The sequence below is a fragment of the Babylonia areolata genome, chromosome 16 (genome assembly GCF_041734735.1).
Source record: "Babylonia areolata isolate BAREFJ2019XMU chromosome 16, ASM4173473v1, whole genome shotgun sequence".
NCBI classification, from domain to species: Eukaryota; Metazoa; Mollusca; class Gastropoda; order Neogastropoda; family Buccinidae; genus Babylonia; species Babylonia areolata.
This window is the reverse complement of record NC_134891.1, coordinates 380,940-400,000: the sequence shown is the minus strand read 5'-3', so window position 1 is coordinate 400,000 and position 19,061 is coordinate 380,940. Positions and strand designations below refer to the sequence as shown.

Genomic DNA, 19,061 nt, shown 5'->3' with positions numbered 1-19,061 from the left:
ATGCTGTCAGGTGAGGTTTGAACAGTCCACCATGCTGTCAGGTGAGGTTTAAACAGTCCACCATGAGGTTTGAACAGTCCACCATGCTGTCAGGTGAGGTTTGAACAGTCCACCATGCTGTCAGGTGAGGTTTGAACAGTCCACCATGCTGTCAGGTTAGGTTTGAACAGTCCACCATGCTGTCAGGTGATTGAACAGTCCACCATGCTGTCAGGTGAGGTTTGAACAGTCCGCCATGCTGTCAGGTGATTGAACAGTCCTCCATGCTGTCGGGTGATTGAACAGTCCTCCATGCTGTCGGGTGATTGAACAGTCCTCCATGCTGTCAGGTGAGGTTTGAACAGTCCGCCATGCTGTCAGGTGAGGTTTGAAGAGTCCTCCATGCTGTCAGGTGATTGAACAGTCCTCCATGCTGTCAGGTGATTGAACAGTCCACCATGCTGTCAGGTGAGGTTTGAACAGTCCGCCATGCTGTCAGGTGATTGAACAGTCCACCATGCTGTCAGGTGAGGTTTGAACAGTCCGCCATGCTGTCAGGTGATTGAACAGTCCACCATGCTGTCAGGTGATTGAACAGTCCACCATGCTGTCAGGTGAGGTTTGAACAGTTCTCCATGCTGTCAGGTGAGGTTTGAACAGTCCACCATGCTGTCAGGTGAGGTTTGAACAGTCCGCCATGCTGTCAGGTGATTGAACAGTCCTCCATGCTGTCAGGTGAGGTTTGAAGAGTCCTCCATGCTGTCAGGTGATTGAACAGTCCTCCATGCTGTCAGGTGATTGAACAGTCCGCCATGCTGTCAGGTGAGGTTTGAACAGTCCGCCATGCTGTCAGGTGATTGAACAGTCCACCATGCTGTCAGGTGAGGTTTGAACAGTCCGCCATGCTGTCAGGTGAGGTTTGAACAGTCCGCCATGCTGTCAGGTGATTGAACAGTCCACCATGCTGTCAGGTGAGGTTTGAACAGTCTTCCATGTTGTCAGGTGAGGTTTGAACAGTCCGCCATGCTGTCAGGTGAGGTTTAAAGAGTCCACCATGTTGTCAGGTGAGGTTTGAAGAGTCCTCCATGCTGTCAGGTGATTGAACAGTCCGCCATGCTGTCAGGTGATTGAACAGTCCGCCATGCTGTCAGGTGAGGTTTGAACAGTCTTCCATGTTGTCAGGTGAGGTTTGAACAGTCCTCCATGCTGTCAGGTGATTGAACAGTCTGCCATGCTGTCAGGTGAGGTTTGAACAGACCGCCATGCTGTCAAGTGATTGAACAGTCCGCCATGCTGTCAGGTGATTGAATAGTTTGAGAGGTGTATGTGTACATTGCCACATGTGTAGTGTTGGGAGAGGTGTATGTGTACATTGCCACATGTGTAGTGTGGGGAGAGATGTATGGGAACCATGCCACATGTGTAGTGTGGGGGGAGGTGTATGGGAACCATGCCACATGTGTAGTGTGGGGAGAGATGTATGGGAACCATGCCACATGTGTAGTGTGGGGAGAGATGTATGGGAACCATGCCACATGTGTAGTGTGGGGAGAGATGTATGGGAACCATGCCACATGTGTAGTGTGGGGGGAGGTGTATGGGAACCATGCCACATGTGTAGTGTGGGGAGAGATGTATGGGAACCATGCCACATGTGTAGTGTGGGGGGAGGTGTATGGGAACCATGCCACATGTGTAGTGTGGGGGGAGGTGTATGGGAACCATGCCACATGTGTAGGGTGGGGAGAGGTGTACATGACATGCCACATGTGTAGTGTGGGGAGAGGTGTACATGACATGCCACATGTGTAGTGTGGGGAGAGGTGTACATGACATGCCACATGTGTAGTGTGGGGGGAGGTGTATGGGAACCATGCCACATGTGTAGGGTGGGGAGAGGTGTACATGACATGCCACATGTGTAGTGTGGGGAGAGGTGTACATGACATGCCACATGTGTAGTGTGGGGAGAGGTGTACATGACATGCCACGTGTGTAGTGTTGGGAGAGGTGTACATGACATGCCACATGTGTAGCGTGGGGAGAGGTGTATGGGAACCATGCCACATGTGTAGTGTGGGGAGAGGTGTACATGACATGCCACATGTGTAGTGTGGGGAGAGGTGTACATGACATGCCACATGTGTAGTGTGGGGAGAGGTGTACATGACATGCCACATGTGTAGTGTGGGGAGAGGTGTACATGACATGCCACATGTGTAGTGTTGGGAGAGGTGTACATGACATGCCACATGTGTAGGGTGGGGAGAGGTGTACATGACATGCCACATGTGTAGTGTTGGGAGAGGTGTACATGACATGCCACATGTGTAGTGTGGGGAGAGGTGTACATGACATGCCACATGTGTAGGGTGGGGAGAGGTGTATGTGAACCATGCCACATGTGTAGTGTTGGGAGAGGTGTACATGACATGCCACATGTGTAGGGTGGGGAGAGGTGTACATGACATGCCACATGTGTAGGGTGGGGAGAGGTGTACATGACATGCCACATGTGTAGGGTGGGGAGAGGTGTACATGACATGCCACATGTGTAGTGTGGGTAGAGGTGTATGTGAACCATGCCACATGTGTAGGGTGGGGAGAGGTGTACATGACATGCCACATGTGTAGTGTTGGGAGAGGTGTACATGACATGCCACATGTGTAGGGTGGGGAGAGGTGTACATGACATGCCACATGTGTAGGGTGGGGAGAGGTGTACATGACATGCCACATGTGTAGTGTGGGTAGAGGTGTATGTGAACCATGCCACATGTGTAGGGTGGGGAGAGGTGTACATGACATGCCACATGTGTAGGGTGGGGAGAGGTGTACATGACATGCCACATGTGTAGTGTTGGGAGAGGTGTACATGACATGCCACATGTGTAGTGTGGGGAGAGGTGTACATGACATGCCACATGTGTAGGGTGGGGAGAGGTGTACATGACATGCCACATGTGTAGTGTGGGGAGAGGTGTATGTGAACCATGCCACATGTGTAGTGTTGGGAGAGGTGTACATGACATGCCACATGTTTAGGTCTGGCGGTGGTGCCGAGCGCTGCGTCAGGCCAGTTCCTGGGAGGCTTTGTGGCGCAGCGCATGAAGCTCAGCATCCCGGGGCTGATCAAGCTGTGCATTGTGGGATTCCTCCTGACGCTCCTCTTTGTGGGCATTGTGTGGATCGACTGCGGCCGTGAGGAGTTTGTGGGGGTCACCGTCCCTTACCCCCTGAGGTGAGTCACCGTCCCTTACCCCCTGAGGTGAGTCACCGTCCCTTACCCTCTGAGGTGAGTCACTGTCCCTTACCATCTGAGGTGAGTCACTGTCCCTTACCCTCTGAGGTGAGTCACCATTCCGTATCCTCTGAGGTGAGTCACTGTCCCTTACCATCTGAGGTGAGTCACTGTCCCTTACCCTCTGAGGTGAGTCACTGTCCCTTACCCTCTGAGGTGAGTCACCATCCCTTACCCTCTGAGGAGAGTCATCGTCACCGTCCCTTATCCTCTGAGGAGAGTCATCGTCACCGTCCCCTACCGTCTGAGGTGAGTCACTGTCCCTTACCCTCTGAGGAGAGTCACCGTCCCTTATCCTCTGAGGAGAGTCACCATCCCTTACCCTCTGAGGAGAGTCACCGTCACCGTCCCTTACCGTCTGAGGTGAGTCACTGTCCCTTACCCTCTGAGCAGGGTCATATTGACCCTCAAAATTTTAGGTCCATGGGGAACACTGGTCTTCATGCAAAACGGTGTGTCACTGCAGCACAGATGTGTTCATTCTATGTGGGTGTGTTCACAGTGTGACACATGAGGACATCACACTGACGTGTTCGTGTAATGCGGCGTGTCACAGCAGTACAGATGTGTTCATTCTGTGTGGATGTGCTTGCAGTGTGACACATGAGGACATCACGTTGATGTCTTCGTGTAACGCGGCGTGTCATTGCAGCACAGATGTGTTCATTCTGTGTGGGTGTGTTGTGGTGTGACGCATGAGGACATTACACAGATGTGTTCATTCCATGTGGGTGTGTTTGCAGTGTGATGCATGAAGGCATCACATGGATATGTTCATTCTATGTGAGTGTGTTTGCAGTGTGACGCATGAGGATATCACACTGACGTGTTCGTGTAATGCGGCGTATCACTGCAGCACAGATGTGTTCATTCTGTGGGTGTGTTGTGGTGTGACGCATGAAGATGTTACACGGATGTTTTCATTCTGTGGGTGTGTTTGCAGTGTGACGCAAGAGGACATCACACTGACGTCTTCGTGTAACGCGGCGTGTCACTGCAGCACAGATGTGTTCATTCTGTGTGGGTGTGTTGTGGTGTGACGCATGAGGACATTACACGGATGTGTTCATTCCATGTGGGTGTGTTTGCAGTGTGATGCATGAAGGCATCACATGGATATGTTCATTCTATGTGAGTGTGTTTGCAGTGTGACGCATGAGGATATCACACTGACGTGTTCGTGTAATGCGGTGTATCACTGCAGCACAGATGTGTTCATTCTGTGGGTGTGTTGTGGTGTGACGCATGAAGATGTTACACGGATGTTTTCATTCTGTGGGTGTGTTTGCAGTGTGACGCAAGAGGACATCACACTGATGTCTTCGTGTAACGCGGCGTGTCACTGCAGCACAGATGTGTTCATACCAGTGTGTGACCACAACAACACCATGTACTTCTCTCCCTGTCATGCTGGTTGCACCTCGGGCACACACCATGGACTGGTAATTCCTGTGTGTGTGTGTGTGTGTCTCTCTCTCTCTCTCTGTGTCTGTCTTTCTCTCTGTCTTTCCTCTGACATCATGTGTCCGGAAGACGCTGCAAAAGTTAAAATCATCAAGAAGATTCAAAGAAATTTAATCTTTTTTGACCCTTTTGGGGTGTGGAGGATACAATAACAATACATACTCATTGAATCACAACTTCAGTCCAACGATGTCTCCGAAACACACAAAAATGCACACCCACACATGCACACACACATGCTTTAATGATAATGATTTGCAGCAAAACAAATCAAACTTAAACATATTAACAATAATATTTATTTATTATGTTTTAGATGTAACAAAAGTTACACAGCCTTTCCAAGTTTTATGAATTTACTTAGATTAAGTTCTGTTTTCTTCCCAGCACTGAATAAATTGCGTAAACCAAACATTGACATTGTCACAACCCGTAAGGGGTTGGCCATGAACCCCCGCCCCTTCCCAGACTAACTAACGTCCCAACAACACAAACACGGAGACACAGAAAAGTTCAGCTCATTTTACTGTGGTCATGCAAACATACAGAAATAAATGAACACCACAAACCCAAGCATTACTCACACCCACCCAAAAATAACCTCTGTCTAACTACAGCACAATACAATTTGCAATCAACTGCAGCGCTAGTTCTACTCAAACACGCTGCCAGAGTTCAGGCATACGCTGACAGCCAAGGACGGACCACGCTGGTATTTGCTGGCTGGAGCTGGTCAGGGAAGAGGGACAGTGGGAAAGTGGGAACGGGAACGGGGGTGAGGGAGTTTCGGGGTGACACGTTAGAAGGGGGACGAGGACCATTCCAGGCTTGTCCCGGAGACCCGTCGAAGGCAGTGGCACGGAAGGGAGGGAACAGGAAAACCTGTAACACCTCACTGGCTCTGTTGACTATGTTCTTATTTACTAGTTCCAAAAGAGTACATTCCCACTTATCTCTTCCTTAAGCAATATGCATTACGCTAAACAAAGTGGATAACCTTTCACTTTACATAACTATCAGCCTCGGTGTACAAAACTATCGCCGTGAAAAGCATTTTCGCATTTCCAAATAATAAAAGGGTTAAACTAACACAGCCCCAACGTACATCATGACTAATACGAATGGCAATAATATTTCGTTTTCCATCATGCTAGTTCCGAATAATATAAACAGCACCAGTCGGGCTACATTACAATTGCATCACATTTCCATCCTCACCAAAAATGTTTGGGAAAGTTTACAGACTGCACTTAGACAATCACCATTACAGACCTGAAACAATCCGAGCTGAATATAATTATGGCAAAATGATACACCCAAACAACAAATTTACTAATTTCCCCCGAATATTTAGCGATAAAAGAGTGCTGGATTTAAAAGATTTCCACTAAAAAACACATCACCCCGACCTTGCAAGTAACCTAAACCTCACTTTAACGTCAACCAATATCACAATTCACAACACTACATTAATATTACGCAGACAAACACAGACTCCCTCACCTGTCACCAGGTAAATGGGCACACCGCTGCCCAGGGTGAAACACAGACCCACACACACAGAAAGGGGGTGACAACGTACACACCCCACTACTTCTGTCGGACGACACCCAACAGCTCCCTCGCTGGAACGGTGATCCGTCGCTTGACAAAGCTTGGCATCAAAAGCCCCGAGAAATCTTTCTCTCCCCACCATATAGACTTCTGAACACTCTCAGAGTTCACAAACCGTTCAGGAGAAGGGACATGACATACACATATCCTCGGATATGCACGTGTAAAAGCATGAAAGGGGACAGAGGGGGGGTGAAGGAGAGGGATGGAAAAAGGGGGAGAAGGGAGAGAGAGAGAGGAGAGGGAGGGAGAGAAAGGGGGAGAAGGGATGGAAAAGAGTTGCACATGAACACAAGCATATCAACCGTCACGAGCCGTGACAGACATATGTGATTTATATTTATGTGGTATCAATTTATTTCGAATTACAGTATTTTGGGGACATTGTAAAACAAAACGAAATCCATCCCCAACAGTACCCACATTACATTCCTTGCAAATTCTGTTTTCTCTGTTTTTGCCTTCTCTTCTTCCTGTTTCGATCTGCAGTTTATGATGACTGCAACGAAACTTTATCAGAGGATATATGTAAGTATCTGGAAGTTGTGAGATATATTTTTCTTGACAAAAGTTGGGTTTGGTGCTCCTATATGAGAGACATTTAGTACTGTCTTCGAGATATTTTTTCCATGACTGAACATACATATCTTTTAGACTTTGTGTGATATTTCAACAAAAGAAATCTTTACCATGGAATGTATGTGAAAACCAAACACAGTCATAACCACTGTCCATCAAAATATTCTTGATGAAGTTTAGCCACTTTGATGGGAAATCTATTTATGAAAATAATCTGTATAAAGCAGAATATGCTTTACATGATAATTTATCAGTTGCATTGTTAATTAATCCTGACCAAAAATGCACCATTCTACACTTTACTGTACAAACAAGTGGTCCTGGTCCTGGTTGGACCGAAAAGTGCTTCAATCTGTGCCAGACTGCACCGTTTTGAATATGAATTTCAAACATTTTCCGAGGGAGCATGCCTGGACCCCTCTAGAATTTCAGGTAATTTTCATTTTGATATCCACTGTGTCAAGGGCTGGACACAGGACATTGAGGCCCAGTTCTCACCTTTCATATCCACTGTGTCAAGGGCTGGGCGCAGGGTATTGAGGCCCAGTCCTCACCTTTCATATCCACTGTGTCAAGGGCTGGACACAGGACATTGAGGCCCAGTCCTCACCTTTCATGTCCACTTTGTCAAGGGCTGGGCACAGGGTGTTGAGGTCCAGTCCTCACCTTTCATATCCACTGTGTCAAGGGCTGGACACAGGACATTGAGGCCCCTTTCATATCCACTGTGTCAGGGGCTGGGCACAGGACGTTGAGGCCCAATCCTCACCTTTCATATCCACTGTGTCAAGGGCTGGGCACAGGACGTTGAGGCCCAGTCAGTCCTCACCTTTCATATCCACTGTGTCAAGGGCTGGGCACAGGACATTGAGGCCCCTTTCATATCCACTGTGTCAAGGGCTGGGCACAGGACATTGAGGCCCAATCAAGGGCTGGGCACAGGACATTGAGGCCCAATCAAGGGCTGGGCACAGGACATTGAGGCCCAATCAAGGGCTGGGCACAGGACATTGAGGCCCAGTCCTCACCTTCAGCCGTTTTAACCTTCCCCAACCGGTCACTGACCCTTTCACACCTGAGTGAAGCGAAGAAAATTAGAGTAATTGTACTGAGAGATTTTTATAATATAATAGTGTGCAAGGCTTATTATTGACGCAAGGCTTAATTTCTGCCCCAGATACTGTACCTGTATGTAGAGGGCCCCTGGGATCGAGATTGCGCCATGATTTTAGCTTGATTGGCCAAACGAGCTCAGTTAGTTTGTAACTTGATACAAGTCTGCATCAGACACAAAACATGAGTGTCAAAGAATTGATAGACAGACAGAAATACGAGAAAAAAAACTTAGCTGTATGAAGAGCACAGGATCAGGAGTCAAGATGGCTGCCGGAAAAAGAGGGCGCTAGTCAGGGATGCACAGGGGAGGTAACCTACTTTGGGAGGTTATCGGCTGTAGCTACTTTCATTTTTTCTGCATAGGCAGGTAGTAGTTTGCACAGGACAGGAATGTCAGACTCCTGCCGGAATCTGCACTAGTGGGTCACGGTAAGTATGTTACTAACATAATTTTAGGAAGAAAATTTCCTGAAAGTGCCTTTCCCAAAGACACAAGACCAGGCTTAAAGGAGGGATGGAACCCTGACCACTGGATCGAAGGCCTGACTGTGGTTGTTGTGCAGTACATCAACTGTAGCTGCCTGGCTGGTGGAGGGATGATGGGCAACCTGACAGTCCAGTCGACGGGCTGTCGTGAGGCATGTGACATCCTGTACCCCTTCATCGTCCTCCTCTTCCTCCTCACCGGCTTCAGCATGATCGCTGTGGCCCCGGGCGACTCAGTCCAGCTGAGGTCAGTTCTCTCCGCTTTGCAGTCTCTTGTGTTTTTGTCATTTTCTCTCTCTCTGCTGTTGAGTTGAGCTTTCTGCTCATGGGTGCATGTGTGTATAGCTGATTGTAGTCAGTCATTTTCAGGGTGGGTGTGTGTGAATGGACGACTGCCGGCATTGTGGTCAGTCATTTTCAGGGTGGGTGTGTGTGAATGGACGACTGCCGGCATTGTGGTCAGTCATTTTCAGGGTGGGTGTGTGTGAATGGACGACTGCCGGCATTGTGGTCAGTCATTTTCAGGGTGGGTGTGTGTGAATGGACGACTGCCAGCATTGTGGTCAGTCATTTTCAGGGTGGGTGTGTGTGAATGGACGACTGCCGGCATATTAAGTCTGAATGAACTTAACCAGCTCATTGCCAGAGAGAGAAAAAAAATGTGCTCTCCCCTTGCCAGAGAATTTAGAGGATTCAGGGGTAATAGATTCACAATGAAAGGATTGGAAAAGTATGATCATTATGAGTAGACATGTACATTCCGTAGGCACTTTCTATTAAAAACAACAACACACAAACAAAACTGTATGAATGCTGCAAACTGTATGAATGCTGCAAACTGTATGAATGCTGTAAACTGTATGGATGTTGCTATCTGCATGAATGCTGCAAACTGTATGAATGCTAACTGCATGAATGCTGCAAACTGTATGGATGTTGCTAACTGTATGAATGCTGCAAACTGTATGGATGTTGCTAACTGTATGAATGCTATGCTAACTGTATGAATGCTGCTAACTGTATGGATGTTGCTAACTGTATGAATGCTGCAAACTGTATGGATGTTGCTAACTGTATGAATGCTATGCTAACTGTATGAATGCTGCAAACTGTATGGATGTTGCTAACTGTATGGATGTTGCTAGCTGTATGAATGCTGCAAACTGTATGGATGTTGCTAACTTTAGGGATGTTGCTAACTGTATGGATGTTGCTAACTGTATGAATGCTGCAAACTGTATGGATGTTGCTAACTGTAGGGATGTTGCTAACTGTATGAATGCTGCAAACTGTATGGATGTTGCTAACTGTAGGGATGTTGCTAACTGTATGAATGCTGCAAACTGTATGGATGTTGCTAACTGTAGGGATGTTGCTAACTGTATGGATGTTGCTAACTGTATGAATGCTGCAAACTGTATGGATGTTGCTGACTTTAGGGATGTTGCTAACTGTATGGATGTTGCTAACTGTATGAATGCTGCAAACTGTAGGGATGTTGCTAACTGTAGGGATGTTGCTAACTGTATGAATGCTATAAACTGTGTGAATGTTAACTGTATGAATGCTGCAAACTGTATGAATGCTGTAAACTGTAGGGATGTTGCTAACTGTATGAATGCTGCAAACTGTATGGATGTTGCTAGCTGTATGAATGTTGTTAAACTGTGTGAATGCTGCAAACTGTATGAATGCTGCAAACTGGGTGCTTTTAAAATGTATGAACACTGAAAACTGTATGGATGCTGCAAACTGTATGAATGCTGCAAACTGGATGCTGTTAAAATGTATGAACGCTGCAAACTGTATGAATGCTGCCAACTGTGTGAATGATGCAGAATGTATTGATGCTGCCATTTGTGGACTGACCCTATTATGTATGCCGCAGGTGTGTTCCGGAGGAGATCAAGACATTTGCTCAGGGCTTGAAGCAGATGATTGTGCGCATACTAGGTACGTCTGGCCATCTTTAGTGATACTGCCTTCTTTTTTAGAACATAAAGTGATTTTGTTTGGACATGTACGTGGTTCCTGAGGTTTGTGTATCCCGTTTCCAGTATGTTTTGGTTTTGTTGTCCTTTTCTAATTCCATGTTATTTTATTCTTTATTCTTATCTATCATTATTTTTTAGATTATTTTTTTGTACTTTAATGTCAGTAAAACCTCATTGATGAACTTGTTGGTGTGGCTAAATGGGCAATACTGATTTATTTTCTGTTGCCAATATATATATATATATATATATTCAGTTCTTGGTTTGCTGGAAGGTAACAGACTTTTCCTCTTCTGCATTTGTGGACTGGTCTCCCATGCTCACTGTTAGACAGGAGTGGGCTTAGAGTGACCACCCTACAGTGGACCTACAGTTCCAGGAACAGTTTTATTCCCAGTGCAGTGGTTAGTTTATGATGGGCAGATGTACAGCCCATATAGCATGCAGACACTGTCCATATCTTTGCATGCACACATGTGCATGCACACACGCACACACATGCACAAATGCACACACACACGCACACACACACACACACACAAATTCATATTCAGGACGTCTTCATGGAATGTAGTTTATTTTATCTTTTATAACTAATACTTTTATTACTTCCTTTTCTTGTACAAGAGCTTGCACAGTTATTTATTTCTATATTTCTGTATTTGTTTGTGTGTGTGTGTGTGTTTGTGTGAAGAAAAACTGACAGAAGAGAAGAAAAAAGACCTACAAACTCAGTTACTTCCCCTGTCACATGCATTTGACACAGGGAATTCTCATACAAAGACCACAGTCTCAGAGTATTTCCATTTCTTCTTCTTCTTCTTCTTTCTTCTTCTTCTTCTTTCTTCTTCTTCTTCTTCTTCTTCTTCTTCTTCTTCAGGCGTGGTCCCAGTGTGACGTAAATGTTTTCTTCGTCGTTCAGTTCAGTTTGGGTGTCATTTACTGCAGCATGTCCAGCTGATGCAAGCGTCTTGTTGACCACACAGGGAGTGGGGTGTGGGTGTGTTGTGTCAGGAACAGTACAAGACATGGTGGTGGTACAGGGGTGTGTTATGTCAGGAACAGTACAAGACATGATGGTGGAACAGGGGTGTGTTATGTCAGGAACAGTACAAGACATGATGGTGGAACAGGGGTGTGTTATGTCAGGAACAGTACAAGACATAATAGTGGTAGGGGTGTGTTATGTCAGGAACAGTACAAGACATGGTGGTGGTACAGGGGTGTGTTATGTCAGGAACAGTACAAGACATGATGGTGGAACAGAGGTGTGTTGTGTCAGGAACAGTACAAGACATGATGGTAGAACAGGGGTGTGTTATGTCAGGAACAGTACAAGACATGATGGTGGAACAGGGGTGTGTTATGTCAGGAACAGTACAAGACATGATGGTGGAACAGGGGTGTGTTATGTCAGGAACAGTACAAGACATGGTGGTGGTACAGGGGTGTGTTGTGTCAGGAACAGTACAAGACATGATGGTGGAACAGGGGTGTGTTGTGTCAGGAACAGTACAAGACATGATGGTGGTACAGGGGTGTGTTGTGTCAGGAACAGTACAAGACATGATGGTGGAACAGGGGTGTGTTATGTCAGGAACAGTACAAGACATGATGGTGGTAGGGGTGTGTTGTCAGGAACAGTACAAGACATGGTGGTGGTACAGGGGTGTGTTATGTCAGGAACAGTACAAGACATGGTGGTGGTACAGGGGTGTGTTATGTCAGGAACAGTACAAGACATGGTGGTGGTAGGGGTGTGTTATGTCAGGAACAGTACAAGACATGGTGGTGGTACAGGGGTGTGTTATGTCAGGAACAGTACAAGACATGGTGGTGGTACAGGGGTGTGTTATGTCAGGAACAGTACAAGACATGATGGTGGAACAGGGGTGTGTTTGTCAGGAACAGTACAAGACATGGTGGTGGTACAGGGGGGTGTTATGTCAGGAACAGTACAAGACATGATGGTGGAACAGGGGTGTGTTGTGTCAGGAACAGTACAAGACATGGTGGTGGTACAGGGGTGTGTTATGTCAGGAACAGTACAAGACATGATAGTGGTAGGGGTGTGTTGTGTCAGGAACAGTACAAGACATGGTGGTGGTACAGGGGTGTGTTGTGTCAGGAACAGTACAAGACATGATGGTGGAACAGGGGTGTGTTATGTCAGGAACAGTACAAGAAATAATAGTGGTAGGGGTGTTTATGTCAGGAACAGTACAAGACATGATGGTGGTAGGGGTGTGTTATGTCAGGAACAGTACAAGACATGATGGTGGAACAGGGGTGTGTTATGTCAGGAACAGTACAAGACATGATGGTGGAACAGGGGTGTGTTATGTCAGGAACAGTACAAGACATGGTGGTGGAACAGGGGTGTGTTGTGTCAGGAACAGTACAAGACATGATGGTGGAACAGGGGTGTGTTATGTCAGGAACAGTACAAGACATGGTGGTGGTAGGGGTGTGTTATGTCAGGAACAGTACAAGACATGATGGTGGAACAGAGGTGTGTTATGTCAGGAACAGTACAAGACATGGTGGTACAGGGGTGTGTTATGTCAGGAACAGTACAAGACATGATGGTGGTACAGGGGTGTGTTGTGTCAGGAACAGTACAAGACATGATGGTGGTACAGGGGTGTGTTGTGTCAGGAACAGTACAAGACATGATGGTGGTACAGGGGTGTGTTATGTCAGGAACAGTACAAGACATTATAGTTGTAGGGGTGTGTTATGTCAGGAACAGTACAAGACATGGTGGTGGAACAGGGGTGTGTTATGTCAGGAACAGTACATGATGGTGGAACAGGGGTGTGTTATGTCAGGAACAGTACAAGACATGATGGTGGAACAGGGGTGTGTTATGTCAGGAACAGTACAAGACATGATGGTGGAACAGGGGTGTGTTATGTCAGGAACAGTACAAGACATGGTGGAACAGGGGTGTGTTGTGTCAGGAACAGTACAAGACATGATGGTGGAACAGGGGTGTGTTATGTCAGGAACAGTACATGATGGTGGAACAGGGGTGTGTTATGTCAGGAACAGTACAAGACATGATGGTGGAACAGGGGTGTGTTATGTCAGGAACAGTACAAGACATGATGGTGGAACAGGGGTGTGTTATGTCAGGAACAGTACAAGACATGATGGTGGAACAGGGGTGTGTTGTGTCAGGAACAGTACAAGACATGATGGTGGAACAGGGGTGTGTTATGTCAGGAACAGTACAAGACATGATGGTGGAACAGGGGTGTGTTATGTCAGGAACAGTACAAGACATGGTGGTGGAACAGGGGTGTGTTATGTCAGGAACAGTACAAGACATGGTGGTGGAACAGGGGTGTGTTATGTCAGGAACAGTACAAGACATGATGGTGGAACAGGGGTGTGTTATGTCAGGAACAGTACAAGACATGATGGTGGAACAGGGGTGTGTTATGTCAGGAACAGTACAAGACATGATGGTGGAACAGGGGTGTGTTATGTCAGGAACAGTACAAGACATGATGGTGGAACAGGGGTGTGTTATGTCAGGAACAGTACAAGACATGATGGTGGAACAGGGGTGTGTTATGTCAGGAACAGTACAAGACATGGTGGTGGTAGGGGTGTGTTATGTCAGGAACAGTACAAGACATGGTGGTGGTACAGGGGTGTGTTATGTCAGGAACAGTACAAGACATGATGGTGGAACAGGGGTATGTTGTGTCAGGAACAGTACAAGACATGGTGGTGGAACAGGGGTGTGTTGTGTCAGGAACAGTACAAGACATGATGGTGGAACAGGGGTGTGTTATGTCAGGAACAGTACAAGACATGGTGGTGGTAGGGGTGTGTTATGTCAGGAACAGTACAAGACATGATGGTGGAACAGAGGTGTGTTATGTCAGGAACAGTACAAGACATGGTGGTGGAACAGGGGTGTGTTATGTCAGGAACAGTACATGATGGTGGAACAGGGGTGTGTTATGTCAGGAACAGTACAAGACATGATGGTGGAACAGGGGTGTGTTATGTCAGGAACAGTACAAGACATGATGGTGGAACAGGGGTGTGTTGTGTCAGGAACAGTACAAGACATGATGGTGGAACAGGGGTGTGTTATGTCAGGAACAGTACAAGACATAATAGTGGTAGGGGTGTGTTATGTCAGGAACAGTACAAGACATAATAGTGGTAGGGGTGTGTTATGTCAGGAACAGTACAAGACATGATGGTGGTACAGGGGTGTGTTATGTCAGGAACAGTACAAGACATAATAGTGGTAGGGGTGTGTTATGTCAGGAACAGTACAAGACATGATGGTGGAACAGGGGTGTGTTATGTCAGGAACAGTACAAGACATGATGGTGGAACAGGGGTGTGTTATGTCAGGAACAGTACAAGACATGGTGGTGGTAGGGGTGTGTTATGTCAGGAACAGTACAAGACATGGTGGTGGTACAGGGGTGTGTTGTGTCAGGAACAGTACAAGACATGGTGGTGGAACAGGGGTATGTTGTGTCAGGAACAGTACAAGACATGGTGGTGGAACAGGGGTGTGTTGTGTCAGGAACAGTACAAGACATGATGGTGGAACAGGGGTGTGTTATGTCAGGAACAGTACAAGACATGGTGGTGGTAGGGGTGTGTTATGTCAGGAACAGTACAAGACATGATGGTGGAACAGAGGTGTGTTATGTCAGGAACAGTACAAGACATGGTGGTGGAACAGGGGTGTGTTATGTCAGGAACAGTACATGATGGTGGAACAGGGGTGTGTTATGTCAGGAACAGTACAAGACATGATGGTGGAACAGGGGTGTGTTATGTCAGGAACAGTACAAGACATGATGGTGGAACAGGGGTGTGTTGTGTCAGGAACAGTACAAGACATGATGGTGGAACAGGGGTGTGTTATGTCAGGAACAGTACAAGACATAATAGTGGTAGGGGTGTGTTATGTCAGGAACAGTACAAGACATAATAGTGGTAGGGGTGTGTTATGTCAGGAACAGTACAAGACATGATGGTGGTACAGGGGTGTGTTATGTCAGGAACAGTACAAGACATAATAGTGGTAGGGGTGTGTTATGTCAGGAACAGTACAAGACATGATGGTGGTACAGGGGTGTGTTATGTCAGGAACAGTACAAGACATGATGGTGGTACAGGGGTGTGTTATGTCAGGAACAGTACAAGACATAATAGTGGTAGGGGTGTGTTATGTCAGGAACAGTACAAGACAAGGTGGTGGTACAGGGGTGTGTTGCAGTCAGGGTGGTGTGTGTTGCAGGGGTGTGTGTTGCAGTCAGGGTGGTGTGTGTTGCAGGGGTGTGTGTTGCAGTCAGGGTGGTGTGTGTTGCAGGGGTATGTGTTGCAGTCAGGGTGGTGTGTATTGCAGTCAGGGTGGTGTGTGTTGCAGGGGTGTTTGTTGCAGTCAGGGTGGTGTGTGTTGCAGGGGTATGTGTTGCAGTCAGGGTGGTGTGTGTTGCAGTCAGGGTGGTGTGTGTTGCAGGGGTGTTTGTTGCAGTCAGGGTGGTGTGTGTTGCAGGGGTGTATGTTGCAGTCAGGGTAGGGGTGTGTGTTGCAGTCAGGGTGGTGTGTGTTGCAGGGGTGTTTGTTGCAGTCAGGGTAGGGGTGTGTGTTGCAGTCAGGGTGGTGTGTGTTGCAGGGGTGTATGTTGCAGTCAGGGTGGTGTGTGTTGCAGTCAGGGTGGTGTGTGTGCAGTCAGGGTGGTGTGTGTTGCAGTCAGGGCAGTGGTGTGTGTGTTGTAGGGGTGTATGTTGCAGTCAGGGTGGTGTGTGTTGCAGGGGTGTGTGTTGCAGTCAGGGCAGTGGTGTGTGTGTTTCAGGCACAGTTGTCGGCCCCATCATCACTGGACGCATGCTGGACAACACGTGTCAGGTGTGGCGCCAGAGCTGCAGTGGTGCCTCGCTGTCCTGCTGGCTGTACGACACAGACATGATGTCCAGCAGTGCCTTCTTTGGCGTGGCTGGCACCAAGGTCCTGTCCATCATCCTGTGTGTCATGGCGCTGCGACTGTACCGCCCGCCCAAAGCCCCCGCCCACACCATCACGGAGCTGGATCGCCTGGATGAACGCACCGACCTGAGCTCGGTGGACCTCAACTGAGTTGAGTCGACATGCACCTGAGGGGCTGACAGGTGTGGGTGTGGCCTCAACTGAGTTGTGTTGATATGTGTGTGGGTATGGCCTCAACTGAGTCATGTTCATATGTGTGGGTGTGGCCTCAACTAAGTCATGTTGATATGTGTGTGGGTGTGGCCTCAGCTGAGTTGTGTTAATATGTGTGGGTGTGGCCTCAACTGAGTCACGTTGATATGTGTGGGTGTGGCCTTTGCTCAATCATGTTGGTATGTGTGGGTGTGGCCTCTACATAGTTGTGTTGACGTTTGTGGGTGTGGCCTCAACTGAGTTATGTCAATATGTGTGCGTGTGGCCTCTACTAAGTCATGTTGATATGTGTGGATGTGGCCTCTACTAAGTCATTTTGATGTGTGTGGGTGTGGCCTCAACTGAGTCATGTTGGCAGGTGTGGGTGTGGCCTCGACTGAGTCATGTTCACATGTGTGTGTGTGGCCTCAACTGATTCATGTTGACAGGTGTAGGTGTGGCCTCAGCTAAGTCTTGTTATGTGTGGGTGTGGCCTCAACTGAGTCGTGTTGATATGTGTGGGTGTGGCCTCATGTGAGTCATGTTGACAGGTGTGGGTGTGGCAAGTAAGAAGGAATGATCTGGTGCAGTCAGCTGTGTCAGTTACAAAAGTTTTATTGTAGAGGCTGGCTGCAGTCCCTGCAGTCTGAACTGGAAGATGCGTGCATTAGGTTGGGTGCCAAAGTTTCTGGAGCTTAGGGGCTTGCCAAAAGCTTTGAACTTTTCAATTTATCCATGTCAGTTCAGTTGTTGGTAAGAAGCATGTCTGATCACGTAAATCCAGAAGATTCACTGTGGACATCCCACAGCTAACCCACTGGCCTTCCCTGTGTTGGCAGCGTCATAGGAAAGGGGTGAGTGGTGTAGGACAGGGGTGAGTGGTGAAGAACAGGGGTGAGTGGTGGTGGAAAGGGGTGAGTGGTGAAGAACAGGGGTGGGTGGTGATGGAAAGGGGTGGATAGTGATTCAAAGGGGTGGGCGGTGGTGGAAAGGGGTGGATAGTGATTCAAAGGGGTGGGCGGTGGTGGAAAGGGGTGGATAGTGATGGAAAGGGGTGGGTGGTTGTGGAAAGGGGTGGATAGTGATGGAAAGGGGTGGATGGTGATGGAAAGGGGTGGGTGGTTGTGGAAAGGGGTGGATAGTGATGGAAAGGGGTGGATGGTGGTGGAAAGGGGTGGATAGTGATTCAAAGGGGTGGGCGGTGGTGGAAAGGGGTGGATAGTGATGGAAAGGGGTGGGTGGTTGTGGAAAGGGGTGGATAGTGATGGAAAGGGGTGGATGGTGATGGAAAGGGGTGGGTGGTGGTGGAAAGGGGTGGATAGTGATGGAAAGGGGTGGGTGGTTGTGGAAAGGGGTGGATAGTGATGGAAAGGGGTGGATGGTGATGGAAAGGGGTGGGTGGTGGTGGAAAGGGGTGGATAGTGATGGAAAGGGGTGGGTGGTTGTGGAAAGGGGTGGATAGTGATGGAAAGGGGTGGATGGTGATGGAAAGGGGTGGATGGTGGTACACCCCACCACTCTCCCACCCCTCCTACCCCTCCCCTATCCCTATCCCACATCTCTTCCACCCCCCTCCCACCCCTCCCCTATCCCCCTGTTACCCCTCTCCCCGGGTCTGCACCCCACCCCCCTCTCCCCAAGTTTTTGGTTTTGTGAAAAATGTTGTTGTCTATTTCCTTCCCCTATGATCTGGATGTATTGACTTATACATGTCTCCAGTAACTTCTGTTTGACTGGAATGTTGAGGTACATGTCTCCAGTAACTTCTGTTTGACTGGAATGTTGAGGTACATGTCTCCAGTAACTACTGTTTGACTGGAATGTTGAGGTACATGTCTCCAGTAACTTCTGTTTGACTGGAATGTTGAGGTACATGTCTCCAGTAACTTCTGTTTGACTGGAATGTTGAGGTACATGTCTCCAGTAACTACAGTTTGACTGGAATGTTCAGGTACATGTCTCCAGTAACTTCTGTTTGACTGGAATGTTGAGGTACATGTCTCCAGTAACTTCTGTTTGACTGGAATGTTGAGGTACATGTCTCCAGTAACTTCTGTTTGACTGGAATGTTGAGGTACATGTCTCCAGTAACTTCTGTTTGACTGGAATGTTGAGGTACATGTCTCCAGTAACTTCTGTTTGACTGGAATGTTGAGGTACATGTCTTCAGTAACTTCTGTTTGACTGGAATGTTGAGGTACATGTCTCCAGTAACTTCTGTTTGACTGGAATGTTGAGGTACATGTCTCCAGTAACTACTGTTTGACTGGAATGTTGAGGTACATGTCTTCAGTAACTTCTGTTTGACTGGAATGTTGAGGTACATGTCTTCAGTAACTACTGTTTGACTGGAATGTTGAGGT

The 19,061-nt window shown here is 47.6% G+C and overlaps 1 protein-coding gene across 3 annotated transcripts in view; it reads left to right on the top strand.

The window, feature by feature from the left end:
- LOC143290769 (solute carrier organic anion transporter family member 4C1-like) overlaps positions 1–17,581 on the top strand; it is a 35,661-nt gene extending 18,080 nt beyond the window's left edge. For all 3 annotated transcript variants that reach the window (XM_076600281.1, XM_076600282.1, XM_076600283.1), the window contains exons 8-12: positions 3,025–3,220; positions 4,572–4,722; positions 8,617–8,786; positions 10,428–10,492; positions 16,376–17,581. In XM_076600281.1, coding sequence (XP_076456396.1) covers positions 3,025–3,220; positions 4,572–4,722; positions 8,617–8,786; positions 10,428–10,492; positions 16,376–16,656 — 863 coding nt within the window. In that variant the 3' untranslated portion in view covers positions 16,657–17,581. The remainder of the gene's footprint in view (positions 1–3,024; positions 3,221–4,571; positions 4,723–8,616; positions 8,787–10,427; positions 10,493–16,375) is intronic.
- Positions 17,582–19,061: the final 1,480 nt, after the last annotated feature.